General features: G+C 39.8%; 1 protein-coding gene across 2 annotated transcripts; it reads right to left on the bottom strand.

The window, feature by feature from the left end:
• Positions 1–6,630: 6,630 nt before the first annotated feature.
• On the bottom strand, positions 6,631–18,768 carry LOC309699018 (TBC1 domain family member 20). Of its 2 annotated transcripts, none has more exons than XM_082521840.1 (12): positions 18,686–18,768; positions 18,511–18,585; positions 17,720–17,774; positions 15,651–15,781; positions 15,446–15,526; positions 14,875–15,061; positions 14,685–14,786; positions 12,070–12,211; positions 11,103–11,287; positions 10,131–10,240; positions 8,148–8,558; positions 6,631–8,033 (listed from the first exon to the last, which is right to left on the bottom strand). In XM_082521840.1, exons 2-11 carry the CDS (start codon positions 18,578–18,580, stop codon positions 8,392–8,394), a joined length of 1,230 nt encoding a protein of 409 aa, XP_082377966.1. In that variant the 5' UTR covers positions 18,581–18,585; positions 18,686–18,768; the 3' UTR covers positions 6,631–8,033; positions 8,148–8,391. The 2 variants fall into 2 exon arrangements, with proteins under 2 accessions (XP_082377966.1, XP_082377967.1); XM_082521841.1 differs by having other exon boundaries at positions 8,152–8,558.
• Positions 18,769–18,858: the final 90 nt, after the last annotated feature.

Genomic DNA, 18,858 nt, shown 5'->3' with positions numbered 1-18,858 from the left:
ACAGTGTGTGTGTGTGTGTGTGTGTGTGTGTGTGTGTGTGTGTGTGTGTGTGTGTGTGTGTGTGTGTGTGTGTATATATATATACACACACAGTGTGTGTGTATTATATATATATAATATTCTGTAACTCTGTAACTTCTGTCGGTGCTGTGCTTTTTTGGAAATCGAATTTCCCAGAGGAACCCACCCGAGGGATTAATAAAGTTCTATCTAATCTAATCTAATCTAAATTCAGTGATATTTGGTGACTTCAAATGATCACAGCTGAAATTATGCTAAATTGGGAGCTAAATTATGATGCAAGCAGTTGATGCACAGGAAAAATATTAGTTTACACTCTTTACAAACATGACTGCTCTCTGCCTTCCCAGGCAAATCACATCTTCAAGTTTGTGGATGACACCACAGTGCTTGACCTCATCTCCAACAAGAGACGAGTCGGCTTATGGGAAAGAAGTGGATACATTGGTAGTCTGGCACTCTGACCACAACCTCTGTCTGAACATCAGCAGAACAAAAGAAAGAATTGTAGATTTCCAGAGGTCAGGTCGCCTACATTAGCAGCAAGGATGTAGAGCATGTCACCTGTTTCAAGTTTTTCGGGCTGTCCTCAAACTAACATAGCCTTGGACATTGGAAAAACCCAACAATATCCGTTTTACCTCAGGAAACCAATGAGAGAAAAGACTGTTGGTCAATTTCTGCAATGGAGAGCGTGCTGACATACTGTGTGGCTTCCCGGTCCTCCAGCTGCACAAAGGCAGAACAGGAAACCATCCAGAGGATCATTAAAACTGCTGGAAAGACCATTGGGACAGAGCTGGCAGACATTACAACCATCTTCACCTCCCGCTGACTCTTCTCACCCTGCCCATCACCTGTTCCAACTACTTTCATCAGGCAAAAGGTTCAGGTCCATTAAAGCAAGGACTTTCAAAATGACAACGTTTTTACCCACAAGCAATCAGACCTTGTAGTAGCTGCTCGCCGCAACTCCCCCCATTATATACCCTGAACTACTAGATCTTTTATTCACTGTTTGAACTGTTCTATTTATTTATTAGATTTGTTTGTGTGTGTGTGTGTGTGTGTGTGTGTGTGTGTGTGTGTGTGTGTGTGTGGGGGGGGGGTTATTTCTATGGAGACGGCATGTTGTCTCATTTTTCATGTGCCAATAAATATAAACTAATTTAACTGACATATGACAAGGTCATAAATACATTAAAGTGTTGCCCGGGCAACCGGAGTCTGAAAGAGATTGGTTGCCAATCAACTGTAAAGCGATATCCAGGTACATCGCTTCCTACATCCGATTTCAAAGCACCAAATTAGCAGTGGCCTAAATACTTAGCTGGATACTTCAAGCGTGGACTTCACTGTCCAGAAATGCTGGGTGGCGTTACTGTGACTACATCACACTTTTACAGTCTATAATAATGTGTTAGCAAGATTAGAGACAAATGACCAACCTGAAGTGTTTTGAACTTGGTGTCTTACTGAGATATTAGTAGATCTTGTCTACCAGCCTTAGCACAGAGAGTCACCCTTTGTGAGAGCCCATCGAGCTTTTGACTTTCAAAAAAGTAAGAATTTTGGCGTCAATGCTAACTGCGAACTGCTAATTAGAATATTATGACTGACTAAAAATTAAATGTCTTCAATCTGTCACAAATTAACCTCCCTATTCAAGTTCCCTCTGGGTAAAGACCAGAGACTTTACTGTGATACATTTCATTTAATCTGGGCTTATCTTTAAATACTGTGATCATCACAAATGGCACTTTTCTCGAGATAATACTCACTGATTTTTATGCCTTTACACACTCAATTAAAGATTTGGGACGGTTCCAGGGTTACAAACCACAGCGACGTGATTAAAGTGTTGGTAAAACAGGCAACACAGACTTTTTTTTTAATGTTTGTTTGTTTGCAAAACTAAATCCACTGAATGAATTAAAATAAAACTCGTTTTGTCATGGCTCAGTGAAAGTGGAGGTGCTGCTGCTCCTGTTATTGCCGGCGCTAAAGCCATGTGTGTGTGTGTGTGTGTGTGTGTGTGTGTGTGTGTGTGTGTGTGTGTGTGTCTGTCACCAGGGAGAGGAAAAAGGGGGGAAAAAATAAAAAATAAAAAAATCTGACAAACCCCTGGAGCAGCTGTTGTCCCAAATGTGCACAATGTTTAGCACACATGCACACACGTAGCATTTTATTTTTCTTGCACTGACACTGTCCTTACTAACCTCACAGTTCTCAAACAGAAACACATGCACACATACTGTTGCTTGGTCTTTATTTACCAATAAGATCAGATGTGAAAAGTTTCAGTGGTCCTGAGGGTGGCTGGCTATCAGCTGACACGGCGCTTCATGGAAAAATTTCTGTCTGTGTGGGCTTAGGGGTCTTGGTCATCATTTAGTGTTGAAATTAGGGCTGTAACACCTCCAGATTGCTTCGTGAATAAACTCAAACCATCCCTCTCCACATCTGCTCTCAGCACTAATCAGATCCGCACTCACCTCCTTTCACCTCATTAGAAATCTTCAAGGGACTCCCTTTAAATACATATTTCCATGGACCTCCGCTACCTCTCTCTGTTACCTCAAACACGTCCGCCAGATGTCTTTTTCTGCAGTTTTAAATCGCTCTCTCTCCACCATCATCTCATCCCTTGCTCCCTTTTAACCCTCGCCTTTCTGCCTCACCTCATGTTTCTGATTTTGGCCCCCACTCTTAATCCCTGGCTGTTTCCCTAGGGGGGTCAGACAGACAGATGCACAGCGTTGTCTTTTACACACACACACAGACTCATTTCTGACCTCATTTCTCCAAAGAGGGCAGTTTAACAGTTGCTACGAACAGACAACAGCTGCACAGTGCAAACAGAGAAAAGCAGAATAAAAGCAAGACAAGAAAATTAAGCAGCTGATTTCTTAGAAGTTATTGCCATGCATTAAGGCTGAAATCTGTTTTCATTCTTCCTATCATGGAAAAACAGGATTAAAAGCAGCCACAATCATCACATTTGGCAGGCTTTGACAAGGGAATACAAGATATTTTTGCTCCAGGGAATGTCCAGTTGTCAACATACATTTCAGCCAGTCATCATATTTTCTATGATTATAATACAGATACAACTGGCTGCTTTGACAGCTGTGGCCACACAGGCAGCTGTGCAGAGAGCCAGGAGCTGTCTGCTAGACCTCACCTCCACTAATTTGAGCCACAGAACTGGACATCTGTATCATTTTTGTGCCGTTTGTGCCTTATGGTGAATTTCTTTGCACCCATCTGAGATATGGTATAGTGAGCTGTGAAAACTCTGCTCCAGTTTTGGGAAATTAAATTCTAGTATTAGTCTGTTACTAGCCAGCAATTAGCGGGTCGTATATTGGTGTGCTGCAATGACACAGGCTATAGATGTAGCTTTCAAATTAAGCTTGCTGTCACTAGCTGATATCTTAGCACTCCACCCTTCAACCCACATATTTATTTCACTTATCCAATTCAAGGTTTACACTGCGATTGACCAGGATGAACGAGATTAGAAATGATCCGCTGAAGTGAGGCCTAAAAAGGAGAAGAAGAATCATACAATTCAGGGATGCTGCTGGCTTAAAGACTTTCCTAGCTGTCACAGGGCGAGAAGGTTGGTACACCCTGGACAAGTTGCCATCTATTGCAGAGCTAACATGGATATAGACAATCATCAACACTCTCATTGACCTACGGCCAATTTAGAATCACCAGTTAACCTAATGTGCATATCTTTGGACTGTGGGAGGAATCCAGGAATCCAGTGCCGCCAACTCCACCCTCTGGTCAAAATACCATAACGTCTGGTTCTTTAAAAACACAATGGCAACACCACAAACCAGTGGTGTAACCAGTGAATAATGTGCGTTTAAAAACATCATGCAATTACAGATTTGCAGAGAAATTGACACAACTGAGTACACTTAGCACATCAATTAAAAATACTAGCACAAAAATCTGAGATACAGTTTCCCCTCCCTGCAAATAATTTGCGGCAAAAACTCCAACAATATGTTCACAGAAATTCAGAAAGTAATTGAACTCTTGTTCCAAGCAATGTCTTTATTTTGTTCATAGCAATGTCACAATCTTAAGCAATGACCAACAGCTTCTCAGAAAGATAGTAACAATAGCAACAAAGTGCTCCTCGTTGTCTGTAAAGTCTGACAAAAGCCCGACAGAAGTTTTTTGTCACTTTCTTCCAGAGCACGAATAAACTTTCACTTTGGTGCTCTAAATATTTTATCTTTGTCATTTATTCACTGCTCTGCTCTATTTATATGTGAACCACAGATCAGTACAAAGTAAAAGAATTGTTCAAAGATAGTTTGTAACATTCATCAGAAATGTGCATTAAAATGCTCATGAACTCTGTGTTAACATACAGCTAAAGCATCTTTTTCAGGAAATTTGCAGACCTCGGAGAGAGAAGCGAACAGTCATAAATTCACTGGAAGCTTAAAGTTGGTTTTTTTTATAACAAGACACTTAATTCATAATCTGGCATGAAAAAGAGTTTCTTGATTTTTCTGTTATTTTTCTGTTTGCTGAGGTGTTTGTTCTGCATTGATTTTCACTTGTTTTCATAATCAACATAGAAACTAATCATATCTGGCCAGATTGGTTCTTGAAATGAACCTTCAGAGGGATTTTGTTTAGCTACTACTAGGTGGAGTGAAAAACAGCTTCAAAATGCATGCAGGTCTCAGTTGTGAACTCAAGGGAAATGCAAGGAAAACAAGACACTGCAACTGAAAAGCAATAAAATAAAAGGCAAATAAATAAATAAATAAAATTGTAACTGTTCAAGAAAGCTGATCAATAAAGTAAGTGTATGCACTACATGAAATTAATTTACTGCGAGGGCTCTATTTTCTGTTTGCTTCTATTGAAATAAAAGTATTTAATGGTGTTTATTTATGAATTTAAATGAGCCTGAAACCTCCTTCGTCTTTCTTTTGACTGATCTCACTCAGACCCAAAAACAGGCTTCAATCATTTTTTTAGGCATGTGCCAAACTGAGACTGGGCAGGTGTTGGTGTGGGTGTTTTTGAAGTTTAACATGATTGCAAGGAGGGAGGGGGGGGGGGGGGGGGGGAGAGAGAGAGAAAGTATCTTAGCACGCCAAAAGCCAGGGGCAAGAATTAAATCCTCATTAGGATCTGGCAGCACTACCACTCACCTTGTGTGTTCATGTGTGTATACATGGCACAAAATAGAACCACACAGTAACGTCAAACACAATCGTCAAAGTGTTTTTCTCAGCATATTAAAACCAAGCAGCACTTTATGAATAAGCAAAAACCAAAAAATATTTTCTGAATACATATTTATATAAATCATGTGTCAAAGCATCATAGACACACAGCGACACACAACCACTTTAAAAGTACAGCCAGTGGTAACAGACATTACTGCATTTAGGTCAACAGTAAATGTTCCTTTTCTATATATTACTCTGAAAAGTTTAAAGTTACACTATATGGACTAAAGTATTGAACCACACGTCTAAATTTTTGAATTCAAGATGTTTTCAGCCGCATTGTGTATAACAGCGAGCACCTAGCCATGCAAAACATTTATGAAAAATGCACTGTTCAACAAAAGCTCACTGAATTAGATGGAGGCCTACAATATTTCTCAATTTCCTGGCATGGTTCAGGCTTTCCTGGGTAAACATCGGCAGAAAAACTGCGCACCGGGAGTTTCACCTCATGGGTTTTTAAGGATGAGCAGCTCCTGTGGGTGTAAAGTATAGCTGGCAGTATACTTAAGTCCATATGGTGTATTTCTCTATGTGAACACTGAGAGCACTCTCATTTCTGTCCAAGCACGGTGACTTCCTATGGTGCCTCGGTGAACGCTTCTAACCTTCAATGAATTACAACTTGTAGAAACGAATTAAGCAAACATGTTTTGTGTGAGTTCCAGAGGTGCAGGTGGGCAGATTTCAGATGGAGCCAGAAATCGATCTCGTTTCCAGTCTTCATGCTAAGCTGCCTACAGTTGTCCAAAGTAGTATGTTCATCAAACTCTCAGCGAGGAAGCAAAATGTCAGTTCATTCCTTTCACTCCTAAACTGACTCATGATAACTGACACAAAGCAGCTTTTAAATCTAAGTCACTATGACCTGCACAGATATAAACCCAAACTGCTGTAAACCGCAAACCCTTATTAACCATTTAAGCCATTCCTCTTATTTGGTTATATTAAACACATATTCATACACCCCTTTCATTATTTAATATCATATCTAAATAAATAGCCAATCAGATTGTTGCTCGTAAAATAAACAATTTGACTGTTAATGAGACACAGAATGAAACAAAACATTAATAGATAAAAACACAGACGACCCAAACATTTTTAAAAGAAACAAAACTGGCCTGCAACTAAAGCTAACATTTCCCATTTCTCGCTTTTTGCACAAGTGCACATTTAATGCATTTATACTGGACAATCAAATGTACAGCTCAGGCTATTTGATCAACCAGCACAGGATTACCGACTGACTTGCAGACCCAGTCAACAGTTTGTGGGGTATTTTCCTCATATATATATATATATATATATATATATATATATATATATATATATATATATATATATATATATATATATATATATATATAATGATTAACTTATCTCATCGTGATGAATGCTTGGGGCTCAGAAGCTCTAATTTACTACAGTGAAACTGTAGACAACTGATTGTGCACGGCTGACTTCACACGCAGAAGAAATCAACAGGGCAGACTGCACGGCGAGCTGTGCAAACATGTGATACATTCATATCTGATGACAGAGGAAGCAGCGGGGATAGGCTGGGTGGCTGGGGAGTGTTGTGACTTCAGCGAAGCTTCGGTACATGCTTGTAAAAGCTGATTAATTATTCATTATTTAAGTCTAACAGAGAGCATGCATCGCTGTTTGGAAGGAAACCCCTCACACACCCACGCGTGTACCTCAGGTGGAAGCGGCCTCTATTATTAATATTCGCTTTTCAGGCTATGAAACTCTGTGATTAGCTTTGGCATTAACAGCATCTAAGTATGTGTGTTGCTATTCGGGGAGATGCACAAACAAATATATTTACGTAAAAATCTTTCAGTTACAGAAATTGTTCAAATTGTCCACTGATTAAAGCTAAACAGTCATTTTTAAGCTGCAGAAAGATGAAGATGAGGTATTTTTGCTCTAGTGATGGCTGTTCGGGGTGGATGTCAGCGCAAACCTGCTAAATATTTTAGGAATGTAAAAGTACTGGTTTCTTCCCCATATTCACTCAGTGCGGTGGGCAGCAAGCAGCAGCAAAACTGCAACTGAAAACATAAAAAAACTGCTTCAATACCTCCTGCTAAATGATTTTCCAAAAAGTATCACTGCTTGCATAAAGCGACCCTTGTTACTGAGTGCAACATTCATATTTTGATAGCGCAAAAGCTCATTTGGTGTGTCACGCTCTACTGTAAATTTAACTGGCTGCCACCTGGAGTAAAGCAATTAATACAAGGCTCACAAGAAAAATCTCCACCTCCATCGCTCCATCTTTCTCTTTCACTTCCCTTCTTTGCTAGTAACTAGAAGCTTTTAGCAGAAAACGCCGCTCTTTAATAATTTGTACTCATGTGTCACTGTGCTGGCTTTGGGCACTTTTGGCTCTCAGATATTGCTGCTGATCTAAAAAGCAAATGAAACACTTTAACAGAAATACACAAACCGGGCAGGACGAACTAAAAACAAGTATCAGCAAAATAGTCAGCTGACAAGAAATAGATAGCAGCAGCCTGAAACAGCAAAAATGTGTTAGTGTTTCACGTGCACGGACGGATCCTTATGTAAAGGGCCGCTGACAGGGGGACATGCATAATCCCCTCCTATATAGGAGCAAGTCACCCAGACTGTAAGAGCCACAAAATGACAACTAACCCTTTTGCTTTGCACCCATTTGTGACCTTCATCTCTTTGTCACCGGTTTGGCTTTCTACTTCAGGTATCCTGCTCTCTCTCTCACACACACACACACACACACACACACACACACACACACACACACACACACACACACACACACACACACACACACACACACACACACACACACACACACACACACACACACACACACACACACACACACACACACACACGAATCCTGAGGCTGAATTATAGAAAACAAGCAGCATGCTTGTTCAACGTGGTTTAGTGGCAACAACCTGTTTGGCACCAATATTGTTCCTCCTCATTTTCTTCACCATCTCAAGATAAGCTTCAAGTTTGTAAAAATGTGCACCTATACTGCATGTGTCAGTGTTCTTGCTGAATAGTCTGTATTCCCACCACCGCCACCGCCACGTCAGAACAGTTGAAGTAATGCCTCAGGTCCCCAGTCCATGGCGGTCTGAGCCACAGCGAACACGGCTGCCCCGAGTGTCGCGGACAGCCCCCACACTGCCATCTTCACCATCCTGTTTCCCCTCCTCCACAGCTGGCCTCGGTCCCCGGGCAACGCAGCTTCCAGGCCTGCGTGTCAGGAGGTTGCGAGCACAGAATAAGGAGGAGCACAAAAACTGCAATATTTCGGTTTTGTAAAATTTAGAAAGGAGCTGCTTCAGTCTTATGATTATTTTGGATGCTGTAGTTTGACTTTTTTTTTACTACTATTTTAAATATTAGGTTCACCCTTCAGCACTAACAAACAGACTACATCTTCTAAAAATGTCCATGGAGTTAAATCAACACAAATCAAAAAACACTTTAAGCGAAAATTGAATATTTTAAGCTTCGTGGAGGTTTCCTGCCAGGCTGCATTAATAGTGCATTATTTAACATTTAAACACAGACCTCGTGTGTGGAATTTTAAACTTCTCAGTTTTGTTTCATTTTATAAAACTGTTGGGTGGTGGTGATGTCACACGTATTTAACCGTAGATCTCTCTTTAAATTGGCATGTATATAACAACCGCTCTGGGAATTCAATGTTCTGAGCGGCAAATTTAACCGAACAAAGGTAAAACAGCTTTTCTATACATTTGCAGTGCCAACCACAGCTAGAGGTGGCTGTGTTAAAGAGTGATTAAACACAGACATGAAGTCAGTTTTTATTGGCACCTCTGGGTGAAAGTTTCAAGTGTTTTGCATCTATAGTTATGCAGCACAATCCTATAACACTGCACCAAAATGGAAAGCCAGTGTTAATAAACAGACTGACTTCTGACTTTTTTTTGCCTTTTCCATCACTCCCAGTGTGTCTATCCACCATTTTTGTTGAATCCTTTGTGGCTGCAATTTGAATCAATTAAAAACGGCAAATACTAAAGAAAGGCAATCCCACCCCCCAAGATTTCAAACACATGGTATATCTTTGATCAATGAAATCAGCTAAAATTGGACTTGAGTTACAATAGTGTTGTAAAACCACTGCTTACAAGGTGAAGGACGATTTTTCATAGTTAATGAGAGGCAGAGAAGAAGGTTCTATAGATCGGCCCTCTGTGTGTCCGTTATGCATTTCATCTCACTTGTAATTGAATTTTGATGAAACTATGGGGAATTGTGTAAATAAGCTTTAATATTACTCTGCTTAGTCTGAGGGGAATGATACAACATGTTTGTGATTGCGTGTTCATCTTATACAAGCTGCTAAAAACCTACGGGAATAATGCATCTTTTTGTTCTGTTCTGCCATATTCAAATTTGCACTTGATTGGTCTGATGGGGGTGCTACAGTATTTGTTTACTTGTTATTGATTGGCCCAAAGGGAGGTGCAGAGATTGTGGGCGATGGCATATTTGCTGTTGCCTTGTTTTGAAGAATTGTGTTTACATGAGGTGGAAAAAACAAATGTAACAAACTGAGGATCCAACATCCAACAAATTTTCTTCATACAGTTCCACAGTTGATAATGATAATAATAATAATAATAATAATAATAATAATAATAATAATAATAATAATATTATTATTATTATTATTATTATTATTATGCCAACTTCAAAGAATTTACTTTTACCATAACCATCTACATGTCTGTACTCTGTATGTGTGAAGACCTCCTTCAGAGTCAGTAATAAGATTACAGAGGCTATTTTTACCGTGTCTGGAGGTGGTGGAGCCCTGGGCCTTTGTGAGACGCTGGAGAACAGAGTCCGGCCTCTGGTGGAGGGTGGAGAGCTGAAATGCCTGGAAGGTGCTGATGGACCGGCTAAAGAAAGCAGAGGAAGAGAAGGAAAGTAGAGGGAGATTTAGTCAGTGATGGAGAACAGAGGCAGGTCTAAGGTGAAGCATGGATAACTGGAATGATGTGAAAAGATGGTCTGATGAATAAAGTGATGGAAAAAGACAGGCGAGGAAGTGAGTGGTAGACAATTTCAGAGAACTGCTAACTCAATATCTCATGTGTATAGGAAGCTCAGAGGGTAATGTATGGTGAGACAGTATCTTTCAGTGTGTCAGTCAAGGCCTTGTGTCACTTCATGCCCTAAACAATGACTGTATGAGCCACACCGAAGGACACTGACAGGCAGAAAGCGACTGATGGCTGAGGATACACACTGAAAAGGAGACTGTTATCATGCCTCTAAGACTACCCCCTAAAAAGTTTAAAAATGTGAAAAATGGTCACACAGAATCACACACACACACACACACACACACACACACACACACACACACACACACACACTAAATGTCCTGTGTGTGTTAGCAGCACCACCGAGCCAGTCACGATGTGCTTATTGAGCATCAACTCTCAGTTGTTGAAGGAATGACATTACATTACATGCATTTTCTGCATTTATTAAATATTCAATTAAATTCTATTTTATTTACAAAGCACCAAATAACAACAACAGTTACTTCAAGGGGCTTTACCATATTGTAAGATAGAAACTCTAAAATAATACAGAGTTTAGATGACCCCCTATGAACAAGCACTTGGCGACAGTGGGAAGGAAAAACTCCCTTTACACAGGAAGAAACCTCCTGCAGAACCTGGCTTAGGGAGGAGTGGGTTGAGGGGATAGTAATGCCCAATTAACAACTTTATTAAAATGGTGTGCCCTCACCTCTTGCGAGACTGCAGTGCTGCCCGCTTGGCCAGTAATGATGGAGGGTACTTCTCGAACAGGTCCTGTGCCTGGCCAATCAGAAGCTCGTATGGGAGATCCTGGGGGATACGAGAGAGGAGGTGGTGGACCATGGCCATGTCACACTCTGTCTGCTTCACCTCCTTTTCTCTGTGCAACACAATCTGAGGAGAAGAGGAGCAAAGCACCAGTTAAAACTTTTAACCCTAAAGCAGATCACTCTGGGTAACACTTGAATACTAGACTGCATATATAGTACATTAGCTTGCGTTGTTTGTGAGGCGCAGTAAGTGCACTGCAGACAGATAAGCAGATGAAGAGTTAAAGCCCCATGCTGTGCGCTGTACTCTGCCTGGGAGGAAACATGAACTACATTCTGCTTTGTTGTTTCACACACTTCAAACAGAGCTCTCCCTCTGCCCAGCCCCTCTAAACACACTCACACACACACACACACACACAAAAACATCCTCAAGTGCAAACAAGAAGCCACTAATCAAAATGCACAGACTCTACAGTTAAATAACACAAAGGAACAAAAGGACTTGTGTACACTCTCGACATAACATACTTCAGCAGACAGAAACAATCCAGCTGGAAGTAACACGCATGTATGGCATGCAGCAGTTAGTGTGGAGGAGCAGATGAAAAAAGTCAAAATGTTTTCCCTTTGTAATCTGTTTCCGTGTCCTTCCTACTAAAGCTCTCACATCAGTCAGCTCTCTCTGCTCCTTCTTTTTCCCTTTCCTCTTTAATCCCTCCCTCTGTACCCCTCTTTCTCATCTGCTCATTAGGAAGTATCTAATTAACTAGTCTGATGACTTCACAGTACTCTGCCTCACTCTGTGTGTGTGTGTGTGTGTGTGTGTGTGTGTGTGTGTGTGGCAACATGTATTCACGTGTTCTGGATTACTGACAAAACAACCTCATTGGCTCTCGCCCATACCGTAGCAGCAAGGTAGATGGGCATCAGGGGATGTGAGGCCAGGAAGAAGTCGTACAGTCTCAGGGTATGCTTGAACTCTGAGAGAACATGGCCGTACCATGTGATGAGCCAGGAAAGTGCAAAGATGGTTCCAACCTCCGCTCTAAAGACAAAAGGCACATTTCATCATGTTACCTTATTTTAACATTTCATTTGATTATTTTTTTGTAACCCTGTTTATACATATATCTACGTTCATATTTGCCCTGTTTGATCCTTTCTGAACTATTTTGTATTTATTTATTCTCGGACTTCTCTAGACTGGTTTTGTATCATTCACATTTCAAAATAATCCCCATTTATTTACACTGGGTCTTAGTGCAGCAGATGACCACATTAAAGAGATTTTAATACAAATCCAAGAATAGAAACATTTATGAAACCATAACAGTATATACTGTACAGTGTTGCCTCTGTACACCACCACAGCAGATTTTGATTAAAAAATAGTTAATATGTGATTAATGTTCACACTTTTAGCTGTAATTCAAGAAGTCTTACAGAAAAGTATTTAATCAACTATTTAGACATTGCAGGCATTTTTATAGATCAGAGGCTCAAACGCAACCTGAGAAACTAACATTTTACAAACGGGGACTGAAAGAACATCATCAAATATCCCTGTACTGTTAGACCTTGATTTTATTCCACTTTCTCTGTCTTGAGAAACTTGTCAGCTGCTTTGCAGTTTCCTTTGGACTCTTAAGTAGCATCCATATTTGGCTGAATCTGAGCAGATAATATAGTTCTGTACACTTCAGAATTTATCCTGCTACTTCTATCAGCAGTCACATCATCAATAAACACTAGTGACCTGGTTCCACTGGCATGCATACATGCCAATGTCATAACATTGCCTCCACATGTTTGACAGATGATGAGGTCTGCTTTGGATCATGGGTTGTTTCTTTCCTCCTCCATACTCTTCTCTTCCATAATTCTGATATGAGTTCATATTGGTTTCCTTTTTCCAGAGCTCTTTTAGATGTTTTCTGGCAAAGTCTAATCTGGCCTTTCTGTTCTTAAGTGTAAGCAGTGGTTTGGACGTTTCGTTGACAATGACACACCTACCTCCTGGAGAATGTTCTTGACTTGGTTAGATATTTTGAAGGATATTTTTTGTTTTTGTTTTTTTTAAACCAAGGAAAGAATTTGTAAAAATCAAGTGTCTTATCTGGTCTTCCGGGCCTTTTGGTGTTGCTAACTTAGACTATGTTTTCCTTCTTTTTAAAGATGGACCAGATTGTTTTCTTGGCCACTTCTTAAGTTTTGGAAGTCAATGAATTATCACCTAAATTTCTATGAAATAACAAGACACATTTGAACCTTTCATTGTTTGGGAAGCCGCCCCCCCCCCCCAAAAAAAAATATTCATTTGACCACAATAAAGGTCAGACTTGTTTGCCTGACTCATGCCTTTAAGTCACATTTTAAACATATGGTCAAGTATGAAAAGTGAGAACGTACAATCACTCTTTCTTAATATATGACTGCCCGTTTTAAGTGATCCAATGACACAGGACATGTGGATCAAAACCAGAAAAAAAAGAAAACCTCTGGATCTGAGTTGGTCAAAAGCTTTTTTTCCCCACTCATTGCCTTTAATACATATGTCATAATCCTGAAATCCTGAACACTTGAGATATAAAATACAGAACTGAAAGAAAAGTATGTTTTCTTCAACCTCATATATCCTGCTACTGTGCCTCAAGTAAAATAACAAATTAGAAGTTTCCGATCAATACTGGACAGGAGAACTGAGCGACAAAGAACAAATGCGTGCTAAATAAAGGGACTGACAAATGGAAAGAAGCAGAGGATAGAGGGAAGGAGCAAAGGGCAAAGAGCATGTGCGATGGGTTGGGTAGGGATTGAAAATGAAGCAGGAGAGAAAGAAAAATAAAGGTGAGCAAAAGAACAAGTACAGAATAAAAGAGGCAGAGATAAGAAGACAGACAAGGAGAAGAGGAAGCGCACAGCAGAAAGGGTGACTGAAACTTTGAAGTAGGGTGTTGTTTATCCTGCTGTCTTTCTCCAAGTGCAATGTCTTGTTTTTTGTGCTTTTTCTGTTTATGTCAGCATGTATGCAAGTAGACAGGTAGTTTGCAAATATGGAAGTTGCCAGTACAGTATCAATTATGAACAGGCAACAAGACAACAACAAAAAAAAAAACTGCAGACATGCACACATCAAAAATACTTTAAAGAGTGATTCGATTCATTGATTTGCAAACATTCCCATCCGCAGTCCATCACACATTATCTGCAGCAGCTGGCTATTTCTTGATGTCCTTTGTTTTGTGTTTTAACAAACTGCAAATTGTTCATATATCATTTTTAGGTGAATTCACTAGTAAAATACATTTAACTTTATCTCGCAAATAAGGTTAAATGTGGTGTACACCTTGGCAGGACAGACAGGCTGTTGTACCATTTGATAGCTGAACTCCAACTGCTGATGTGTTTTCAGTAATATTTTAATTCAATTGCAAATACACTAGCCGTTTCTCTCCCTGTAAGCATTATAGGTAAAAACCAACACTGTGGTGCCCTCTAGTGGTCACTACTTTTTGTACCTGATCATGAAGTCATGCAGTTCCAAATCAACCTGCTCCAAAATAGGCATCAGATAGTTTAAAATGTGTTTGGTGCTGTCCATGGTAGGATCCATGAAGTCCCTGCACAGAGAGAAGACTTGCAGAAGTTGGAAAAACATTTTAACTATACATAAAAGTATGAGAATCATCAGGAAATAAAATATCCAACCTGAGGTGATAATTAGACAGTGTGTCCAACAAGGCGATGGCCATTCGTTCCCCAACTACCAGCAGCAGAGTGACGGCCACATCATGGTAGCCTTGGTAGTAGTGCAGCTGAGTGTTACGCTTCAAAACCTCCAGTATGATGTCGATGAGCTGCTCCTGAAGCACTGCTCTCTCCGTGGCTGGCATACCTGCAGAAGAGCAAATGAGCAGTGCATTTATGTAATCCAAAAAGTGACACTAGAAAGTGTTTATTATTGGATTATTAGAGTTCAGAATACAGAATCCAGTGTTTTCTATGGGCCTCATTCTGCTATGTTGCAAGATTTTAAAGGCAAACGTGCTTGCTGACTCTGTAAACAACAGTAGTGCTGTTGAATTTAAAATACAACAACACTCTCAGCTCAAAAAAGTGGGAACTCCTCCTGTGAAGATTAAACTTGGTTTATAAATTACTCACAAGATAACTCCATGTTGCTGTAAGGTCAGGGTTACAGTTTAACAAATGGCACATTGCGCTATGCTGCTATCTTTAGAGATAAAACACACCCACCCACCCACACACACACACACACCTTTCGGAAAACGCTTCATCGACCTCCTGACATCAAGGACTACTTGGTTGTAGTCTTTGTGGTTCTCCCTCACATCTCGACCTAAAACAAAAGAAATATTTCCCTTATTGTTGCTAGCATTGTTTGCACTAGGAGCACTTAATTTATTACTTATTTATGCAGTTCATCAAACACTAACCACGCATTAAGTTAAGTGTATACTAACCAGGTTTATGTGGTAGCTCATAGACATTTATGTTCAGTAGTTTGGGCCATACTTTTCTCCTTAGCTCATCAGTGAGCAGTCCTCCTTTACTGACTGCCGCTCTCCTCAAGGTCTCAATGTCCACTGGATCACTGTTCATTCAAAAGCCAAAATTAGACAATTTTTATATTACTTACAGTCTGCTCATAGTATCTAAAATTTGTACCTTTGTACCAGTTAGAAACTCCTACCTCTGATTTAAATAAACTAAGAAAACAGCTAATGCATTTTTTGTAGAATTAAAAAATTACTATGTTCAACAGGTCAGCACTATTTATATGTTAATTTAATTTAAATTACTCTCACAGGCTAACATTTAATTGGAGTCATTTTAAGTAGTTTAATAAAAATTCTTTTAAAAATTACTGCCTGAAGTCTAGAACACATGTGCATGACCAAATATGACTTGGTCATTGAAGAGAATCCCCCCAAAATAATAATAATTCTCTCTTGAGCCGTTTTTGCAGTACCCTTTTGGAATTCCCACCGCTGTCCAATCAGTTTTGCAGAATTTGGCTGAATCTGAGTAGAATGAACCCTGCTGCTTCAATCAAGAGTCTCATCACTATAGACTAGTGCTCCGCGTTCACTGGCAGCCATACATGCCCATACCATAACATAGTAAACACTGTGTTTGACAGATAATGTGGATCATGAGTGGTTTTCTACTTCTCCATACTTAACTCCCCATCATTCTGGCACTAGTTAATCTTATTTTCATCTTTTTTCCAGAACTGTTGCCACTCTTTTAGATGTTCTCTAGAAAAGTCTAATACAATTCTTGAATGAACCAGTAGTTTGGACCTTATTGTAAACCCTCTGCATTTCCATTCACGAAGGTGTCTTTTGATTGAAGACCTTAAGAATGAAACACCTACTTCACAAAGAGAGTGTTCTTGATTTGGCAAGATCTTGTTTTGGCATCATCTTGCCAAGTGAATTCACTGGCTAGTGATGAACCACATGATTTTGATCACTCCTAAAGTTCCTGTGTTCGCTCTCTGATAGGTTTATTTGGGGATTATTCAGACTAATGATGGCCCCTGTCACTTTCATCAACATCAATTTTGGACTTCTAAATTAAATTCAGATGAACAACTCCTGACTGAACACCTCGATTTAACTCCAGATATTTTATCTGTGTAATTTGTCATGAATTAATGAGGGAGCAGGCTTTGCCTGGCCATGAAAGTGCTAATCAGTCAATTGTCCAATTACTTCTGAGCTGCTGAAAATGAGGGACTAGCTATAAAAACTGCTATAATTTTCAAACAGTTAATGCAATATCTTTGTGAAACCCCTTGAATTACAGCTTAAAGTCAGCACTTCAATCACATCTTGATTGTTTTATTTCAGTTTTAAATTTGAAATTCACTGGGGTGATGTACAGAGGCAACATTAGAAAAAAAATGTATCACTACCCAAAAACGTGTAGACTTAACTGTATAACACATTTTAGGACACAGTTTAAAGGTCCTTATGATTACATCATAATATTCCTGAACACACCAGAGTAATCACCACATGTGCAATCATGTTAGTATAAAAGTTATTGTCTGTTGATAAATTAGTGCCATCTAATTGTGAAATAGTGTATTGGATAAGAAGGTAGAGGGGATTTCTCCAGTGGAAATATGCCTTATGCCCTGGAGTTGTAGAACTATCTGAGGTATTTATTACCATAGAAAATATTGAAAAGAAGATCCACTTTTTAGGCTTCTAAAATGATGAAGAAGATTATCAGGCTTTTCATGTTCGCTGAAGCAACTATTTTCCTGTTTTATTTCACTCCTAGAACATAATACACAAATCTGGATGTCCCATGACTGGCAGCACATAGCTCAAGAGTGTAAAATTGCTCTTCATCTGCTTCACTGAGTGAATGGGTTAAATGCAGAGAGCAATTTCCCCACGGGGCTCAATAAAGTACAATAATGTACACACTTTCTTCTTCTTCTTCTTCTTTCTTAAATGTGCATGTCCAGTTTTTGTGGAGTAAGCACACTCTAGAGACACACTGTGATATTAACCTGATCAAAGCCTGATGGATCTCAGCCAGCTTCTGCTTCCTCCCACAACCTGGCTCTGTAACAAACAGGCAGAGATGGAGGTGTAAGAAAACAAAGTAAAAGCGAGTGGTATGGATGAAACAGAGAGTTGTGCGAGAGCGTCCACAGAGAGAAGAAAGTTAGGGGGGAAGAAAAATGGATAAGGACAGAGACTTGAGGATCACGTTTAAAAATCACACTATTATGGCTTTGAAGGTAAACCCAAAGATTTATACTTATTTTACTAACCTGCACAGACAAACCAGGTGTTTCTTCATTCATTTCATACTAAAAGACATTGCCTTTTTTAAAAGTCATTTACGCAAGCAAAGCCATTAGGATCAATGATCATAAAGTTATCTAAATGCTATGCTTTAGATTGCAGCCAGTGTGAGTTAAACGCAAAACAAGTATCAGCTTTGCTGGATCGCTGACCAAAAGCACCTTTTCCGTCTCCTCCCTGCCAGACTGTCAGCTGTAAATTTCCAAGCAGTCCAGTCTGCCTGACAGGCTGCCACGCAAGCAGCTAAAGTTTGCCCTCTTGTAAACAAAGCAGCACATTTTTAGTTGCTATCACTTGACTGCAGTAATATTAGATTAAATTAGAATTAGCTACATAGTCTAGTCTGGTCTAGTTTTGCTTGCCTGCACGTACAGATGTTATCGAAGCAGCCATCGTAATAAAACGGTATAACTTTAAAATAAGACGTCTTAAGCGACTGAATGTAGTATCTCTTCTTCAAAAACAAAGTCTGTTAGCTGTCATCGCGTACCTCTTGTGAAAGATCCATTCCCATTCACCACAACTCCGCCGTTCTGTTTCTTCCTCTTGAGTCTTTTCATTCCCTCTAAAAGCAGACAACGGAATCTCCGAGTTTACACCGTAACATATGTGAGTTAAAGAATTAAAAATATGTATGTAAACAGGTGAAAAAACACTGAAAACACCTGTCCCAGCGACGAAGCTTCCCTCAACAGCTGTCGCTACTTAACTCAACCGAGCGAGCGTTCTCAGCTACAATGCAATTGGTCAGAAATACCACGTGACCAAACCGACGTATACTATTGGTTTTCCTTTCACTCGCACTGCAACCTGACTTGATCACAGATTTGTAGTCCAT

The sequence above is a fragment of the Aulonocara stuartgranti genome (genome assembly GCF_965226115.1).
Source record: "Aulonocara stuartgranti genome assembly, chromosome: 22".
NCBI lineage: Eukaryota > Metazoa > Chordata > Actinopteri > Cichliformes > Cichlidae > Aulonocara > Aulonocara stuartgranti.
This window is presented reverse-complemented; position numbering and strand designations above follow the sequence as displayed.